The sequence below is a fragment of the Bos indicus genome, chromosome 12 (assembly GCF_029378745.1).
Source record: "Bos indicus isolate NIAB-ARS_2022 breed Sahiwal x Tharparkar chromosome 12, NIAB-ARS_B.indTharparkar_mat_pri_1.0, whole genome shotgun sequence".
In the NCBI taxonomy this organism is placed as follows: Eukaryota; Metazoa; Chordata; class Mammalia; order Artiodactyla; family Bovidae; genus Bos; species Bos indicus.
Genome location: NC_091771.1, coordinates 25,730,544 through 25,746,921, shown reverse-complemented (window position 1 = coordinate 25,746,921; position 16,378 = coordinate 25,730,544). Strand labels below are relative to the sequence as shown.

Genomic DNA, 16,378 nt, shown 5'->3' with positions numbered 1-16,378 from the left:
TTGCCATTTCCTTCTCCAATGCATGAAAGTGAAAAGTGAAAGTGAAGTCGCTGAGTCTTGTCCGACTCAGCGACCCCATGGACTGCAGCCTACCAGGCTCCTCCATTGATGGGATTTTCCAGGCAAGAGTGCTGGAGTGGGGTGCCATTGCCTTCTCCAAAGGAAATACAGCAGCATCTATCAAATGCTGCACGAACTCAGCTCAACTTAGTTTTAATCTTCAACATTTGATGGCACTGCATTCTTGTATTCTTTTTGATGACATCTTAGCTTTGTGAAACTAATTTTCAGGGGTTGCTATGGTTTAAAAAAAGAACAGGCACTCCATGAAAATTCATGTGGGACAGAAAATGAAAATGGTAGTGTCAGGTATGATTCCCAGGTTTAAGAAGCTGTACAGTGCCCAACAGGTGTGCACTGCACCCCTTTAGTAAGTAATTGTGGTTATTTAAGAAGGAAATAAAATACTATTTTTCTTTCAGTTTTTGAATATTGTATTCTCAAACAGCTACTAAGTTGTTATGGCTCAAGTGTTAAGTTATTTAGACCTAACTACTCAATAAGGAGAACTGTTAGATGTTTCTCTTGGGCTAGGGGCACCAGGAAAAAATTCCTGAGACACTAAAGGTGGCATAAATTCAAAACGTTTGCGAACTTCTTTGTTAAGTGGTGATTGTTTTAGAAACTCAGCCTTATCATGCTTTCACAAAATCAGTCAGCTTTTAGAGAAACACATCCCTTCAAAGGTTCATAATTTACACAAATTCTCCTGACTTACTCTCTTAAGATATTCCTATGTTCCTTCTTCTATTCCTATATTTTCAAAGATATTCCTTTATTTTCAAAGTTCTCAGTTGTTTGCTTTTGACCTTCTAGAGGATTATGTGTCATGTGGTTAGAGGCTGTGCTCATGTGTACACTCTGTGGGGAGACAGGCTTAAAAAGTTCAGTGGGGTCATTATTATATAAGGTTTGAGTCAAATGCTTATAAGCTGCTACCTGACCATCTACCTAGCATCTTAGCATGGGGTAAGTTTGCTGTGTTGTTTAAAAGCTACTTTGACTTATTTTGAGTACAGTTTCGCCTTTTTTGTTCTTGTTGACTTGTAAAATATCCACTTGGAGCAATGTTATACAAATCGTGCTTTCATATTGATTTATTCTAAATAAATATGTGTATCTTCTCTGTAATAGATTTTTTCAAATATTGCTAGTTCTATAACTAAAATGTTTTTTGTAATTTATCTAAGAAGGATACACCATATATCAAATTATATCAAATCCATATATTAGTTATTATTTGAGTTATAAAGGTTATGAGTTTAAAGAAATTGTTATAATTTGCTTAATTGCTAGGAGGATATCACTGGCCACTCCTCGACAGCTTTATAAATCTTCCAACATGACTCAGCGCTGGCAAAGAAGGGAAATTTCAAACTTCGAATATTTGATGTTTCTTAATACTATAGCAGGTAAGACATCTCATTCTTTAATCTCATAATATGTTTATGTTCATCAAAATCCTCGATAATGTGACTTGATGGAATACATTGTTCTCCTTGGGATTCAAAAACAGCATCAGAATAAATATTGAAGCACTCACATTAGATTGCTATCAGAAACTATACCAGCTAGCACTAAGGTTTAGTTGCATTTTATTGTTGAAGGGGCTTTTCCTTACTCTCCTTCAGCCATTTCCTTTGCTGACAGCTTTGTCTGAAGGTTTATTAGAGTCAACAAACCATTGCCAGAGAGTGTCTGGAAATAATAATGGGAAAATGTAATTTCACTACTTTGTCATTCTCATCAGTAGCAGCTAGACAGGAGAATAACAACGGGATTCTGCCTAGTACAGATGTCACCTGGATTGTGGCGTGATTGGGTTACAACATGTTTTTTTCCTTAAAAATCTTCAAATGAAAATATAAAATCAGATTGCATTTCTGAATGACGAGTAACTGCCATCAACTTTAACAATACCATGCTTGTAAATTAACAGAGGGTAGTGGTTTTATTTTTCTGCTAAATCAGTGGTCATCAGTGGCTGAGTATGTCTATGAGATTTAAGTACCTGTTTCTTTTTTTCTTAAGTTAGGCTCCAAAGCCCTTATTCACGTTGAATTACAAAGAGTTTGCTTCTGTAAATCAGGCTCTACAAAAACTTTTTTTTTTTACAATAAGATAAATTTAAATAACTATGCAGTTGCCTGGAAAATCCCATGGATGGAGGAGCCTGGTAGGCTGCAGTCCATGGGCTTGCTAAGAGTCGGACAAGACTCTGAGACTTCACTTTCACTTTACACTTTCATGCATTGGAGAAGGAAATGGCAACCCACTCCAGTGTTCTTGCCTGGAGAATCCCAGGGACAGGGGAGCCTGGTGGGCTGCCGTCTATTGGGTCGCACAGAGTCGGACACGACTGAAGCGACTTAGCAGCAGCAGCATATGTGTATAATTATTCTTTTTTTGTGAATGAATGCTCAGAACTGTGGATTTAGAGCCCTGTGTTCTCTGAATCACTGCTTAAAAGGATAACTGTGTAGTATAGCTCTTTTATAATCTATTATATGTGTATGAATATGAGTGCTATAGGTTTATATTAAATATGGATGATATAGATATGTATTAAATAGACAAAATAACTCAATTTGTTGACATAAAGGGATAAATAGTTGTTTAAAATGGTCTTGCATTTTAATCATTTACTACATATTATAGTATTAATGCCTTTGTTAAATAGGATGCTAGAGGTACAACCAAAGAACTGTTTTATTACATATATTAATTTTTATTGTATACTTTATACATACATCACCATTATATAGACATATCTTCATGACATATTTATATATATTCACATAATAGTCTATACAATGTATATATCTTTTAAAAAACCTATTTACTTAAAAATAAAGGAAATATGTTATGCTATTTAATTAATACATATTATATACATATAGAGAGTAGAATGAACTTAAACATCTAAAATGTAAAAAACCTAATTTCATTAGTATATTTAGGTAAGCAGCATGATGTAACATAAGTATCATTGCCAAAGTAAAAAAGGATAGAATATCAAATCTGCCAACTTCTGTCTTAGACCATAGGTGAAATTTCAAGTTTTAACTTTATCTTGGACTTTAAATCTTTTAGTAGCCATGTTTGATATTTCTTTGCATATGTTTTAAAACTGATATGTTTAGTCTTATATCATCTTGTCCTATACTATTGCTTGTAATATTTTCTTGCTTTCCCCACTGTTTTGTTTTTCTTTGGCCATTTAAATAAATTTCTGCCTACTTTTTTTAGAGATTTATAACATAAGCTTTTTGTTACTGCTTCTCCTAGAGAATTGATACTGATACGTTTACATTTTTTAAAAAATGTTTCTGAAATTTATTTCTGTTGCCTTTGAACTAAAAAATGAATCAACATTTTAAATCAGTCCTATGCAAAATAAGAACTTTCACTCAATGTACTTCTTCTTCATTGCTTATCTTTTTCAATATAATTTACTACCAGAATCCATATTATTATGAAACACTTGTTTTTGGAGTCCTTATATTTTTGCATATTAAGATGGGTTTTGACTTTTTATTAAAATCTTCTCATTAATACAGTATATTGTTTTCAACTACATGGATCTTTGGGGCTTCCCTGGTAGCTCAAAAGAATCCTCCTGCAATGCAGGAAACCCAGGTTTGACCCCTGAGTCAGAAAGATCCCCTAGAGAAGGAAATGGCAATCCACTCCAGTACTCTTGCCAGGAGAATTCCATGGACAGAGGACCCTGTTGGGCTACAGTCCATGGTGTCACAGAGTTGGACACAACTCAGCAACTTTCACTTTTCACATGGATCTTTACCTGATTTTTCAGGATAAAGTTCTCTTTTATTTCCTTCTGTGGTATTCTTCCATATTCCCTGTGTTAGGTTTCTCTATTATCTATCCTTCAAAGATCTGTCAAGACTCATGGTCTATCATATGTCATGGATAAGCGTATGACTTTTCCCCCTAGATTCTGGTACCTTTTTGGAGCTTTTGGAATTAAAACTGAAAGACGTGGTGGTATGCCTCACTCCTAGTTCAGTTTCCAGTGGAGCTGGCATTTTTCCTAAAAGGTTTTGCTGTTCTAAAATGGAATTCTCTCTGCCTGTCCTGGATGGAGTGTTATCTAGTTGGCTGTGTTAAAGGACACGTCTAGTCTCCGTCCCTTCTCACTGCCTCTTACTTATGTCAGCTACATTTCCCAAAGTGTGGTCCACAGTTCCAGCTGTCACCACTACCTGCCTCGTGCCTGTTGCTTTCTGGCAGTTGCTCTGTCTAACTCTAGAAAAATTGCAGACTTGATAGAGATAACATCATGATCTGGTCTAAAAGCTTCCCTGAGCAGTATGAAGTGAAAGTATTAGTCACTCAGTGGTCTCCAACTCTTTGTGACCCCATGGACTCTAGACCGCCAGGCACCTCTGTCTGTGGAATTTCCCAGACAAGAATACTGGGGTGGGTTGCCGTTCCCTTCTCCAAGGAATCTTCCCAACCCAAGGATCAAACTCAGGCCTCCTGGACTGCAGGCAGACTCTTCACTGTCTGAGCCACTAGGCAAGCCCACCCTGAGCAGTATAGACAGAGCTTTTCTTTCTGGTTGGGACAATCTTTGGGTTTCTGAGCCAGGACACACAGATAGTAAGGGGAATTTGAGTGTCTTCCTAACTTCTTTTGAATAATTGTGGTCTGTTGTATTTGGTGACATAAAAAATGTATACACCACAGGCGTCTTTTAAAAGAATGTATTGAGTATTTTCCTTAATATGATTATAAGTAAATATGAAAGTCTGTCTATTGTAGACAATAGAGTAAAAAGAAGTATAAAGCAGGTGAAGAGTCTCCCTGCAATATGGGAGACCTGGGTTCGATCCCTGGGTTGGGAAGATCCCTGGAGAAGGAAATGGCTACCCACTCCAGTATTTTTGCCTGGAGGATCCCCAGGGCAGAGGACCCTGGTGGGCTACAGTCTATGGGGTCATGACAAGTTGGACACAACTGAGCAACTTCACATTTACGTTTAGGAATCAGAGCATTGCCACTACTCGGGTGAATGAAATATACATAAGGGAGCATTTTAAGACAGCTGATGGTTAAGTGTTGAATAAGTGCTATAAATAGTGAATGGTGTAAGAGCTAAGCAAACCAGATGAATTTTAAGAATGTGTTTGGGGAGGAAAAAAAAAAAGAACAGAGCTTTACAAATTTCTGCCAGTTGAATATGTGTTCTGTGTTCAGTAGACTTGAGTATCACAGCTTGGCTACTACTGGAGCTGTTGGTTAACAGCCAGACTATAAACAGTCTGAATCTAGGAGTCAGTATAGTTTTGTAGTAGAAGGCAATGCAATATGAAATTTTAGGAAAATTAAACTGATAGCTGTATTTCACATGAATCAGAAATCAGATTCCTTAAAGTTAGGAAGAGCTATTGGGAGAGCCTTTAGAACTCTAGATATGAAATCGACTTGTTCATCATTCTGAACACTTCTACTATGTGGCATGTACTGTGTTTGGCACTAACACTTCAGAGGAGAGCACTGCATGGTTTCTGCCTTTGAAGGGGTCATGGTATACTCAGGAAAACAGATATGTATACCAGCAATTCCAGCAAAAAGTCATAATTATTATAATGAGAAAATATACAAAGTTATTGGGCTTCCCTGGTAGCTCAGCTGGTAAAGAATCCACCTGCAATGCAGGAGACCCCGGTTTGATTCCTGGGTCAGGAAGATCTGCTGGATAAGGGATAGGCTGTCCACTCCAGCATTCTCAGGCTTCCCTCATGGCTCAACTGGTAAAGAATCCGCCTGCATTGTGGGGGACCTGGGTTCAATCCCTGGATTGGGAAGATACCCTGGAGAAGGGAACGGCTACCCACTCCAGTATTCTGGTTGCAAAATCGGATGCAACTTTCACTTTCATTTGAAGTCTTAAATCCAGGAGGCAATATACTTACAGGAAAAGTTTCTTGTAGTCTTTTCATAGGCTTCTCTCATAGGCAACATTTAAGTTGAAAATTGAAAGAGAAATAAGCATTCACTAGAAAGTAAAGCAGAAGTCATTCCAAGAAAAAAGAAAATGTGGGCTCAAAAATTGGATTACAGCTGTAGTAACAAGTATGGCAGGGAAAAAAAGTAAATAATTTAATGCACAGTGTCATTATACAGAAGGTAGAATTCACTGTAATATACTCTAGTTTAGTGGTTTACAAAGTAGGTCCCCCACCCAGCAGTATTTGTATCACCTGGGGACTTAGAGACACAATTTTTCAGATCCCTTCTCAAACCAACCGAGTCAGAAACTTGAAGTGAGGCCCAGCCCTCTGCATTGCAGGGAGCCTTCTAGGTGGTTCTTATGCTTAAAGTTTAACCATGATTGGTCTAACCATTTAAGATCTAATTATCAAAACAAGATTTACGTATGAACACATGTAGAACATACAAGAAAGCATGCAGTCAAGTGTTGTTAACTGTAATAAAAATTTAGAGAAGTGAGAGATTAGTATGACCTAGTCTAATCAAGGGAAGCCTCATAGAAAAAGATGGGCTTTAAATGTATTCTAAGGATTTTGTCATACGTAGATGATTATGTGGATAAAATGAACCTTCATATAAGAGTAGAATGACAACCTGTAAAAGTTATAAAATACATACAGAGGTACTCACCCTGCATGTATTCCTGCAAATTCTTCCTTTGCTATAGTCTTGAAGTTCTAAGTAGAGGAGCCAGTTTATATTGAGCACCAGCATTAGTTAAGCTGAAGAACTGATGCTTTTGAACTGTGGTGTTGGAGAAGACTCTCAATAGTCCTTTGGACTGCAAGGAGATCAAACCTAAAGGATCAAATCCTAAAGGAAATCAGTCCTGAATATTCATTGAAAGGACTGATGCTGAAGCTGAAACTCCGATACTTTGGCCACCTGATGCGAAGAACTGACTTCTTAGAAAAGGCCCTGATGCTAGGAAAGATTGAAGGCAAGAGAAGGGGATGACAGAGGATGAGATGGTTGGATGGCATCACCGATTCAATGGACATAAGTTTGAGCAAGCTGCAGGATTTGGTGATTGACAGGGAAGCCTGGCATGCTGCAGTCCGTGGGGTCACAAAGAGTTGGATGCGACTGAACTGAACTGACCCAGCATTAAAGAGTTGGGTGATGCTTTTATAAAGAAACTTCACCAAAGCCACTATTGAGTACTTGATTAGGAAGCAGCTAGAATTGCCTATTTTCCTGAATTGTGGAGAATATCATATATATCCATTCATCTCTTCTTAATGGAACACTTTTCAAAGTTCTTTAAAGGCAGGACTCTAAAGGATCCTAGAATAAAGGGAACTATAAAGATGTTAAACTGTACCAGGACCACTTTGACTAACACAGTTCTACTGAATAATCATGTTGTTTCATTGCACAGTTTTAGGGATATAGTTATTGTTCAGTAAATACTTAAGTCAATTGATTGAAACTTTAGATTTATCAGTGTTCTTATTGACACATTATATTTAATTTGCTGGGTAACCCAAAGGCAACAAATGGTTGGCTTATATTTTATCATAGTCTTCTTTAAACATTTCTTTAATTACTCTTAATATCAAGATTTAGGAAAAATATTTTTATTATTTCTTTGTTTAGTCTTATTATTTCTTTTTTAAACACTTCTTTAATATTAATAGCAGCATTCAGAAAAAATGGTAAAAGTTAATGTTTATTGAGACATTTATAATGTTGCAAACACTGAGTGTTTCCTTCTAAGTGTTTTCCATTAAGTGTTTTCTTTAGTGTTTCCACTAAGTGGTCCTAAGTGTTTTAGGTGTATTTACTCATTTAATCCTAACAATAGCCCTGGTCCTTAACCCCATTTCACCACTGAGGAGATGAGGTACAGAGAAGTAAATAACTTGCCCACATCACAGAACTAATAAGTGAAGTCGAGATTCTAATGTCGGTGGTTTAGCTGTAGAGCATCACTCAACTTCTGTACCACACTGTCTCAGGATATTAATGGTGCTGTTCAATTTTTACCTCATCAGCCTTCATCCATAGCTGCTTTTAAGACTGAAAAAAAATTAATGATTCTTAGACAATCATTTTTAATTTGTATTTCACCAAAAGAACTTCTGATGTTTATTTACCATCATGACTTTTGTCCATAGGGATATGCTAGCACTAGATCTGGGCCTTGAATTATTATCTCTAATGTAGATCCTGGTACATGTTCATTTGGGTCTCAGATCCAGAGAAACAAACTCTGAGACAGAAATGTGCTTGCAGGAAGTTTATTGGAGAGTGTCCTTGGGATCAGTGTCTGTAGGGGAGTGAAGAAAGTAGAACAGAGCAGGAGAACTTGAGCCCCAGAGTAACTGCAGGAAAGGCCTCACCAGGTCCCACAGGAAACCGGGAGCTGGGATACCTTTCAGAGATGTCTTGCCCTGAGGCAAGGTGGCCAGGCCTTTGTTTCCTACAGTTAGCAGTCAGTGGATGGAGACTCCTAGGAAAGACTTAGAACCTTAGGTGAGAGGGCTTTCTTCTGATGATTACAACTCCCGGAGAATGCCGCCAGCCACGACGCAAGCCACACAGTCACCAACCCCACATCCAGGATGGAGTGGTTCTCAGAATCATCTGGAGGGCTTGCTGAAACACAGGTTCTGATTCAGTAGGTTTAGGGTGGGGCTTAAAAGTTTCTATTTCTAATAAGTCCCCAGGTGATCCCGATGCCACTGCTCCAGTGTCCACATTTGGAGAACCACCATGTTACACCTATATTCTTAAAAGAAATACTTTACAATAATTGCCTTAATCTCCTATAGCATTCACACCTTCTGTGGCACTGTCTGTGCTACGCATGTTGGCACTTAAGGTAATGTGCCCTTAACATTTTATGTCTGTATCATTTCTTTCCAATAAGATTATGAAGTCAAAGTTTTGCTCTATAAACTCTCATCAAATTGAGCTAATTTAATATTCATACTCTGTGTTGGCATGATTTTATAATCTATTATGTGAATGCACTAGAATCGCTGGATAAGGGATTCTTTAAATTTCCTGGATTAAACAAAAGAGTTACAGAATAGAAACCGATTGAGAAGATGAAACAACCCTTTCTGGCTTCAAGTTTTTTAAAATATAGGGCAATGTGACTTAATAAATCCACATGTTCTGTAAAAAATATTCTAGTAATTCTCTTGCAATCTCAGATTTACTGTTTTTCTCCATAACTTTAACATGAAATGTGAATTACATTTTATGACTCATTTCTTGCTGTCCGTTTCTTGAGGTCTCTCATACTTGGACAATTTGTCTTTTCTCCGTTATAGATTCTTTTAAAAATAAGACTAAAACAGACAGCAGCAGTGTCCTAGTATTAATACAGTATGTAGATTTTTAGACCCTCATGTGACATATGTGTATATATATATACAATTGCATATAAATAGTTTATATATGTGCATTTTGTAAAAATACTTCACATAGTAAAAGAAGCTTATCAAATATTCAGAAAACATACTGTTTTGAAAAGTCACCTAAAGGCCCATAAATGCTTTCATGGCCTTTATTTTGTTATGTTTATAAATTTAACAAATATACTATAGAAACATGGAAATATACAAAATTATAATTTAAAAATTTCATCAGTCCTAAGTTTAGCCATAAATATCATATTTAAGATTTTGGTGATTTTTCTGTGTGTGGTAATCTTTAGGATTCTGCTACACCTAAAGGTTTACATTCTACTTTTCCCATCTCATTAAATAGTATTTGAAAGCATAATCTTTAAAACTACATGAAAGTCTCACATAGAATTGTTGTAAAATTTATTTACCTATTTTAAAACAACAGGTTTTTTTAATTTTTAAAGAAATTTAAAGAAATTAATTTTTAAAGAACAAAGCTCGTGGAGGTGATGGAATACCAGTTGAGCTATTTCAAATCCTGAAAGATGATGCTGTGAAAGTGCTGCACTCAATATGCCAGCAAATTTGGACAACTCAGCAGTGGCCACAGGACTGGAAAAGGTCAGTTTTCATTCCAATCACAAAGAAAGGCAATGCCAAAGAATGTTCAAACTACCACACAATTGGACTCATCTCACACGCTAGTAAAGTAATGCTCAAAATTCTCCAAGCCAGGCTTCAGCAATATGTGAACTGTGAACTTCCAGTTCAAGCTGGTTTTAGAAAAGGCAGAGGAACCAGAGATCAAATTGCCAACATCTGCTGGATCATGGAAAAAGCAAGAGAGTTCCAGAAAAACATCTCTTTCTGCTTTATTGACTATGCCAAAGCCTTTGACTGTGTGGATCACAATAAACTGTGGAAAATTCTGAAAGAGATGGGAATACCAGACCACCTGACCTGCCTCTTGAGAAACCTGTATGCAGGTCAGGAAGCAACAGTTAGAACTGGACATGGAACAACAGACTGGTTCCAAATAGGAAAAGGAGTATGTCAAGGCTGTATATTGTCACCCTGCTTATTTAACTTCTATGCCAAGTACATCATGAGAAATGCTGGGCTGGAGGAAGCACAAGCTGGAATCAAGATTGCTGGGATAAATGTCAATAACCTTAGATATGCAGATGACACCACCCTTATGGCAGAAAGTGAAGAAGAACTAAAGAGCCTCGTGATGAAAGTGAAAGAGGAGAGTGAAAAAGTTGGCTTAAAGCTCAACATTCAGAAAACTACGATCATGGCATCCAGTCCCATCACTTCATGGCAAATAGATGGGGAAACGGTGGAAACAGTATCAGACTTTATTTTTCTGGGCTCCAAAATCACTGCAGATGGTGATTGCAGCCATGAAATTAAAAGACACTTACTCCTTGGAAGGAAAGTTACGACCAACCTAGACACCGTATTAAAAAGCAGAGACATTACTTTGCCAACAAAGGTCCGTCTAGTCAAGGCTATAGTTTTTCCAGTGCTCATATATGGATGTGAGAGTTGGACTATAAAGAAAGCTGATCACTGAAGAATTGATGCTTTTGAACTGTGGTGTTGGGGAAGATTCCTGAGAGTCCCTTGGACTGCAAGGAGATCCAACCAGTCTATCCTAAAGGAGATCAGTCCTGGGTGTTCATTGGAAGGACTGATGTTGAAGCTGAAACTCCAATCCTTTGGCCACATGATGCAAAGAGCTGACTCATTTGAAAAAACCCTGATGCTGGGAAAGATTGAGGACAGGAGGAGAAGGGGACGACAGAGGATGAGATGGTTGGATGGCATCGCCGACTCGATGGACATGGGTTTGGGTGGACTCTCAGGAGTTGGTGATGGACAGGGAGGCCTGGTGTACTGCGGTTCGTGGGGTCACAATGAGTCGAATACGACTGAGCAACTGAACTGAACTGAACTGAAAGAACATTAAGTTTTGAAAGATTTTCAATGATGCTTAGAGTTTGACTAAAAATGTGAGCTCAACCTCTAACTTCCAGAGTTGACCTAATTTCTGTTTATTATGCTTCAAAAGATACAGCCTATGCCTCATTTTGTACTTTATCAGATAAGACTATGAACAAGGTGTTAAAATCTGGCATTAAAAAAAAAATAGAGTAACTGCTAACATAGCTTCATGTAAGTGATCCAGTTAGGTTTGGAAGGTTTCTTAAAAAGCTTTCTGAGTTGTTTTTTATATGATCAGCTAATGAATTCAGCACAACTTCCTCAACCCCAACCTTTTTCTCCTGTTTAGCATTTTCCACTTTTTTCCTCTGTGATGTACAAGCCCTCCCTGGTTAATTATGTATATATTTAGCCACTGCATGTGTTGGGCTTATTATTGTCATCTAATTAGATGTAACTTGAACTGCTTGCTTCTAGAAAAATCATTAAAAATTCTTTCCTAATGACCTAGAGATGACAAAATGTCTGTAAAGTGTGAAGAAGCAGACAAGCACAGGAACATCGCTCTTAAAGAGTGTTAATCCAGATGCTACAATCATCTAATTAAACAATATTTTGCTGTCATTAACATTTTCACCAAGGAATTGCAGTTATAATTTCTTTGTCAGCTGTCTCTAGATCACTTTACCTTCAAAACTAAAGTGCCATATAAAAACATTAAATTGGATGGTTTAATTAAAAGTTTTTTTTTTTTAATGAAGAAACATATCTAGTGTTTTTGAGATCTCATTTACTGTGTTCACTTTTATTGTTTGAGTAGATTAGTATTATAAGCTTATGATATTTAATATTCGTCTTCCAAGATAAGTCTTTATAAGCATAGTTAGTAAAAAAAAAAAAAAAGCTCTTCACTTATTACTACTGGGAAAAGAAAGGAACCCTACCAATTACAGCACAAGGTTATTTACTAAATTTCAATTATCCAAAAAAATTCATAAATACCTATATTTACCAGAACCTAACAGGTATTACTTTGAAAATATTTCACTTTTTTGGTTAATTTTGTAAACAGCAGTTGTTGTTTTTTCATTTCACAAAGGTGTTTAATAAAATAGCTAATTTGTGGCTAAAACTTATAAATGGAAAATACCAGAGTACCAACTTCATCCATAAGGGTTTTAAATACATCATGAGTTTTTAATTAAAATCAAGAATATATATTTGTTGTCCATGTTGCAAAGCCTTTATGTGGAGATTTTTATATAAAAAGATTTTAATGTAACTGTCAGAACAGCTATTTGTATTGTTTATTGTATTTATTAGATTTTAAATGGCTTTAGTAATTTAAAACTTACCAAAGTTTTCTAAGCATTTATTTTTAAAGAATCTTCCAAAGATTATTAAAAGTGAATTACAAAAAATGCAGGACAGGTTAAGTATGGTGAGCTGTGATTGTTGGCAGCCATCAATTTGTATGTGTGTGGTAAAGAGTATACTTTCTTTTTAAAATTTTTTTCCTAAAAATAGCATTATGTCTTTTATTAGAAAATCATTTCTAGAAAAAGCCACTGTCTTCAAGTATGGTCTCTATTTTTATGCTGTTTGTGCTTAAACAATTACATTTAAGTACTGAGTTAATGTAAATTGGCATTTTATTTATTTTATTTTGACAGTTTTTCCTTGTTATGAAATGTCATCAGAAATTTTTAAAATATATATATAATTTTCAGCTGTTCATTTATTTATATAAGTAATATGTTACATAAATAACATCAAATTAATCTTGGAAAATACACTTACATTGGAAGACCTCACTTTCATTAAAATCTATAGATTTTTAAGGAGAATGGTAACTGAAAGAATGGCAGAGCTCTAAATATGGCAGGGAACTACTTAGAACCCTAGAGATAGCTCTGCCCAGCCAGGCTAGATTCCCTGTGTATGTACAAGCGTAGAAAACACACCTGAGAGTCATCAGGGGTCCTAGATTAATAGGAACATGAACTCTCAGTAATAATATTAAATCTTAGAATTTCACATTGTGTATCTTACAGTGACTGCTTTAGAAGAATGTCTCCATATTCTGCTAAAGAAAAACTTTAATTAAAAGGTTCCAAATTCTTGTTTACTCTCATCACTATTTGCAAATGTAAAGTAAGCACATTCATTGGCTGCCAATATGCCCTTCTGGTGGTTTAACATGCATGCTCACGAGGCCATTCTCTCTCTTGTGTACTTCTGTGCCTTTACACAGTCCTCATCCTCCAACAGGACTGTCCTGCAGTTTCCATTCTTTATTTGGCTTATGTTTGTTCATATTTTAAAATCTGGCTCAATTTATCCCATTTTTATCACGTATGTATTCATTCTTTCAACAGCTATCCATCAGACAAACAGAATATTCAACAAAAAGAGTTTTGCTTTTTATTTTTAAAGCTCAGACCCTACATTTTGGAGTTTACAGGACTAGTGGAGAAGCAGGCAAATATTAGCTGTAACACATCTGCGACAGTGCTATGGCAGAGAACAAAGAGGAAATCCTGTTACTCTCACCTCATTTCAGGAAATGTAAAGTGGGAGTGACATTCTGCTTCCTTTCAATTGCCTTCATATATGATAAGCACCTACATTAATTATGCATTTAAAACAATAGGTATTTTTGTTGTAAAATGCAGAGATTCGCATCAGATCAGATCAGTCATGTCCGACTCTTTGCGACCCCATGAATCGCAGCACGCCAGGCCTCCCTGTCCATCACCAACTCCCAGAGTTCACTGAGACTCACGTCCATCGAATCAGTGATGCCATCCAGCCATCTCATTGTCTGTCGTCCCCTTCTCCTCCGGCCCCCAATCCCTCCCAGCATCAGGGTCTTTTCCAATGAATCAGCTCTTCGCATGAGGTGGCCAAAGTACTGGAGTTTCAGCTTTAGCATCAGTCCTTCCAAAGAAATCCCAGGGCTGATCTCCTTCAGAATGGACTGGTTGGATCTCCTTGGAGTCCAAGGGACTCTCAAGAGTCTTCTCCAACACCACAGTTCAAAAGCATCAATTCTTCAGTGCTCACATAAGAACAGATAAAACAATCACCCAATAAAATGTTTACTCAGTGAATTAATTAATTTGATTTCATGCTTATAATTGTTAACAGATTTAGTTCTTCCTCAGATTATGTGTTTTTTTTTTTCTATTTCACAATCAATGAGCAATTGCTACAAGAGTAGGTATCATTTAATGTCAGTTCTTGAAGATAGATAAGAAAATGTATGTATATCTGTGCTACTGTTATACTAATATGGTGTGTGCAACAAGGCGTACAAGGTGAAATCCATATCACTAATATCAGGGAAATAGCTATTTTTTATGGGCTTGAATGGAAATCTAGAAAGTCCTATGTTCTCATATCATATTTTTACAAGAAACAATCTTGTCCAACAAAAGTTGTCTTTGGACCCTGTTTCTTTATCATGTTTCTCTTAATTTCATCTGATCATTTGTAATTTCAATATCAGTTTAATCAGGGTGAGCCTGTGCTGTGCTCTCCCTAAGTTTGCCACAGCCCCACAGGCTTCAGTATCCTACCCCCAAAAAATTATTATGTCTAAAACTAAAAAACAAACAAACAGGAAAAAATATTCAGCTAGCATTCAGGAGCTCCCCGCTAAACTGAAACAACATAATAGGAAAAGAAAATTTGTGAGCTTAAGGGAGTGAAAAAAAGCGTGCTTGACATTCGCCTCATTGCTTTTCCATACTGACTTCAGTGTACTTCCATTAACTTGAAAATTCTCTACTTTGATTGTCAAGAGAAGCACAATGTAGTATTCAGTGTGCTGGCAATAGAATTTTTAGATATATACTCGGTATAATAGAATACCATCACATGATCTGCAAGTGGGCAGGCCAGCTGGTGACCTCCCCCACGATCACTTTCAGGGAGCTTGGCCTACAAGGCTCTGCTTCCAACGTGACAGAAGCATCTTCATCACATACAGCTGGAAAGAGATGGAACATGGAGCATCAAGTGCCAAGTTGCAGTGAACCAAGCCTGGAGGTGCCGATACCAACTGTCTTCACATTCTGTTGACTAGAACTTAAGCCCCACAGCCATAGCTACTCATAAGGGAGCCTAAGAAACATGGTCTAGGCCAGGAAGAAGAGAGATTGATTATGACAGATAGCTAGCAATCACTTCAAGTTATCTTACAAAAAAGTAATTCTCATTACTTACTTCTATATTATTATTGAGTGAATTCACTTGAAACACGTTGTTGTAAGTGCTTTTGATTAAATACAGACATAGTTCAATAAACAAAAGAGTTACTTCTGCAATGCAATAGTTGCCTCATTGATTATAAAGATGGTCAACACTTTCCTAAGCAGTTAGTGTATACAGATTTCATGTCTCTCTTTCTTTACTAGGACGGACATACAATGATCTGAACCAATACCCCGTGTTTCCATGGGTATTAACAAACTATGAATCAGAAGAGCTGGATTTGACTCTTCCGGGAAACTTCAGGGATCTATCAAAGGTAACTTATAAATACATAGAAGTCAATTTTCTTTGTAAGGCTATACTCTAAAAACATTTCTACCAGAGTATGTATGTTCAATTAGTGTTGTAAGAAAGGTAAAGCTGAATGTTTCCTCTTTTTGCACTCAGCATCTAAATTTCATCAACCCTTAACATAGGAGTTAAGCTATAAGAAGTTAAATTAGTACTAGTATAGACAAAATGAAATGGCTATTTGAGGAATAGCATATGTAAGGACAGGTTGTTCTGATATTCTAGGTTTTAAAGGTTCAGGCCAGAAACTTCAAATTAGTACAAAATATGACCAATAATTTATGCGATATATTTCTTAGATGATAGACATGTTATCTTAACCGTAGTACATACATACATTGGAGAGAAGCTTTATAAGGAAAAAGAAAGTAGGACACACTAATTTATCAAGGATCTGTTAAGATAAAAGAAGATTT

General features: G+C 36.6%; 1 protein-coding gene across 6 annotated transcripts in view; it reads left to right on the top strand.

Annotated features, from left to right (window-relative positions):
- The window catches only part of NBEA (neurobeachin), a 674,548-nt gene that overhangs the window by 552,289 nt on the left and 105,881 nt on the right, over window positions 1-16,378 (top strand). For all 6 annotated transcript variants that reach the window (XM_070800567.1, XM_070800569.1, XM_070800566.1 and 3 more), the window contains 2 exons: window positions 1,357-1,472; window positions 15,815-15,927. In XM_070800567.1, coding sequence (XP_070656668.1) covers window positions 1,357-1,472; window positions 15,815-15,927 — 229 coding nt within the window. The remainder of the gene's footprint in view (window positions 1-1,356; window positions 1,473-15,814; window positions 15,928-16,378) is intronic.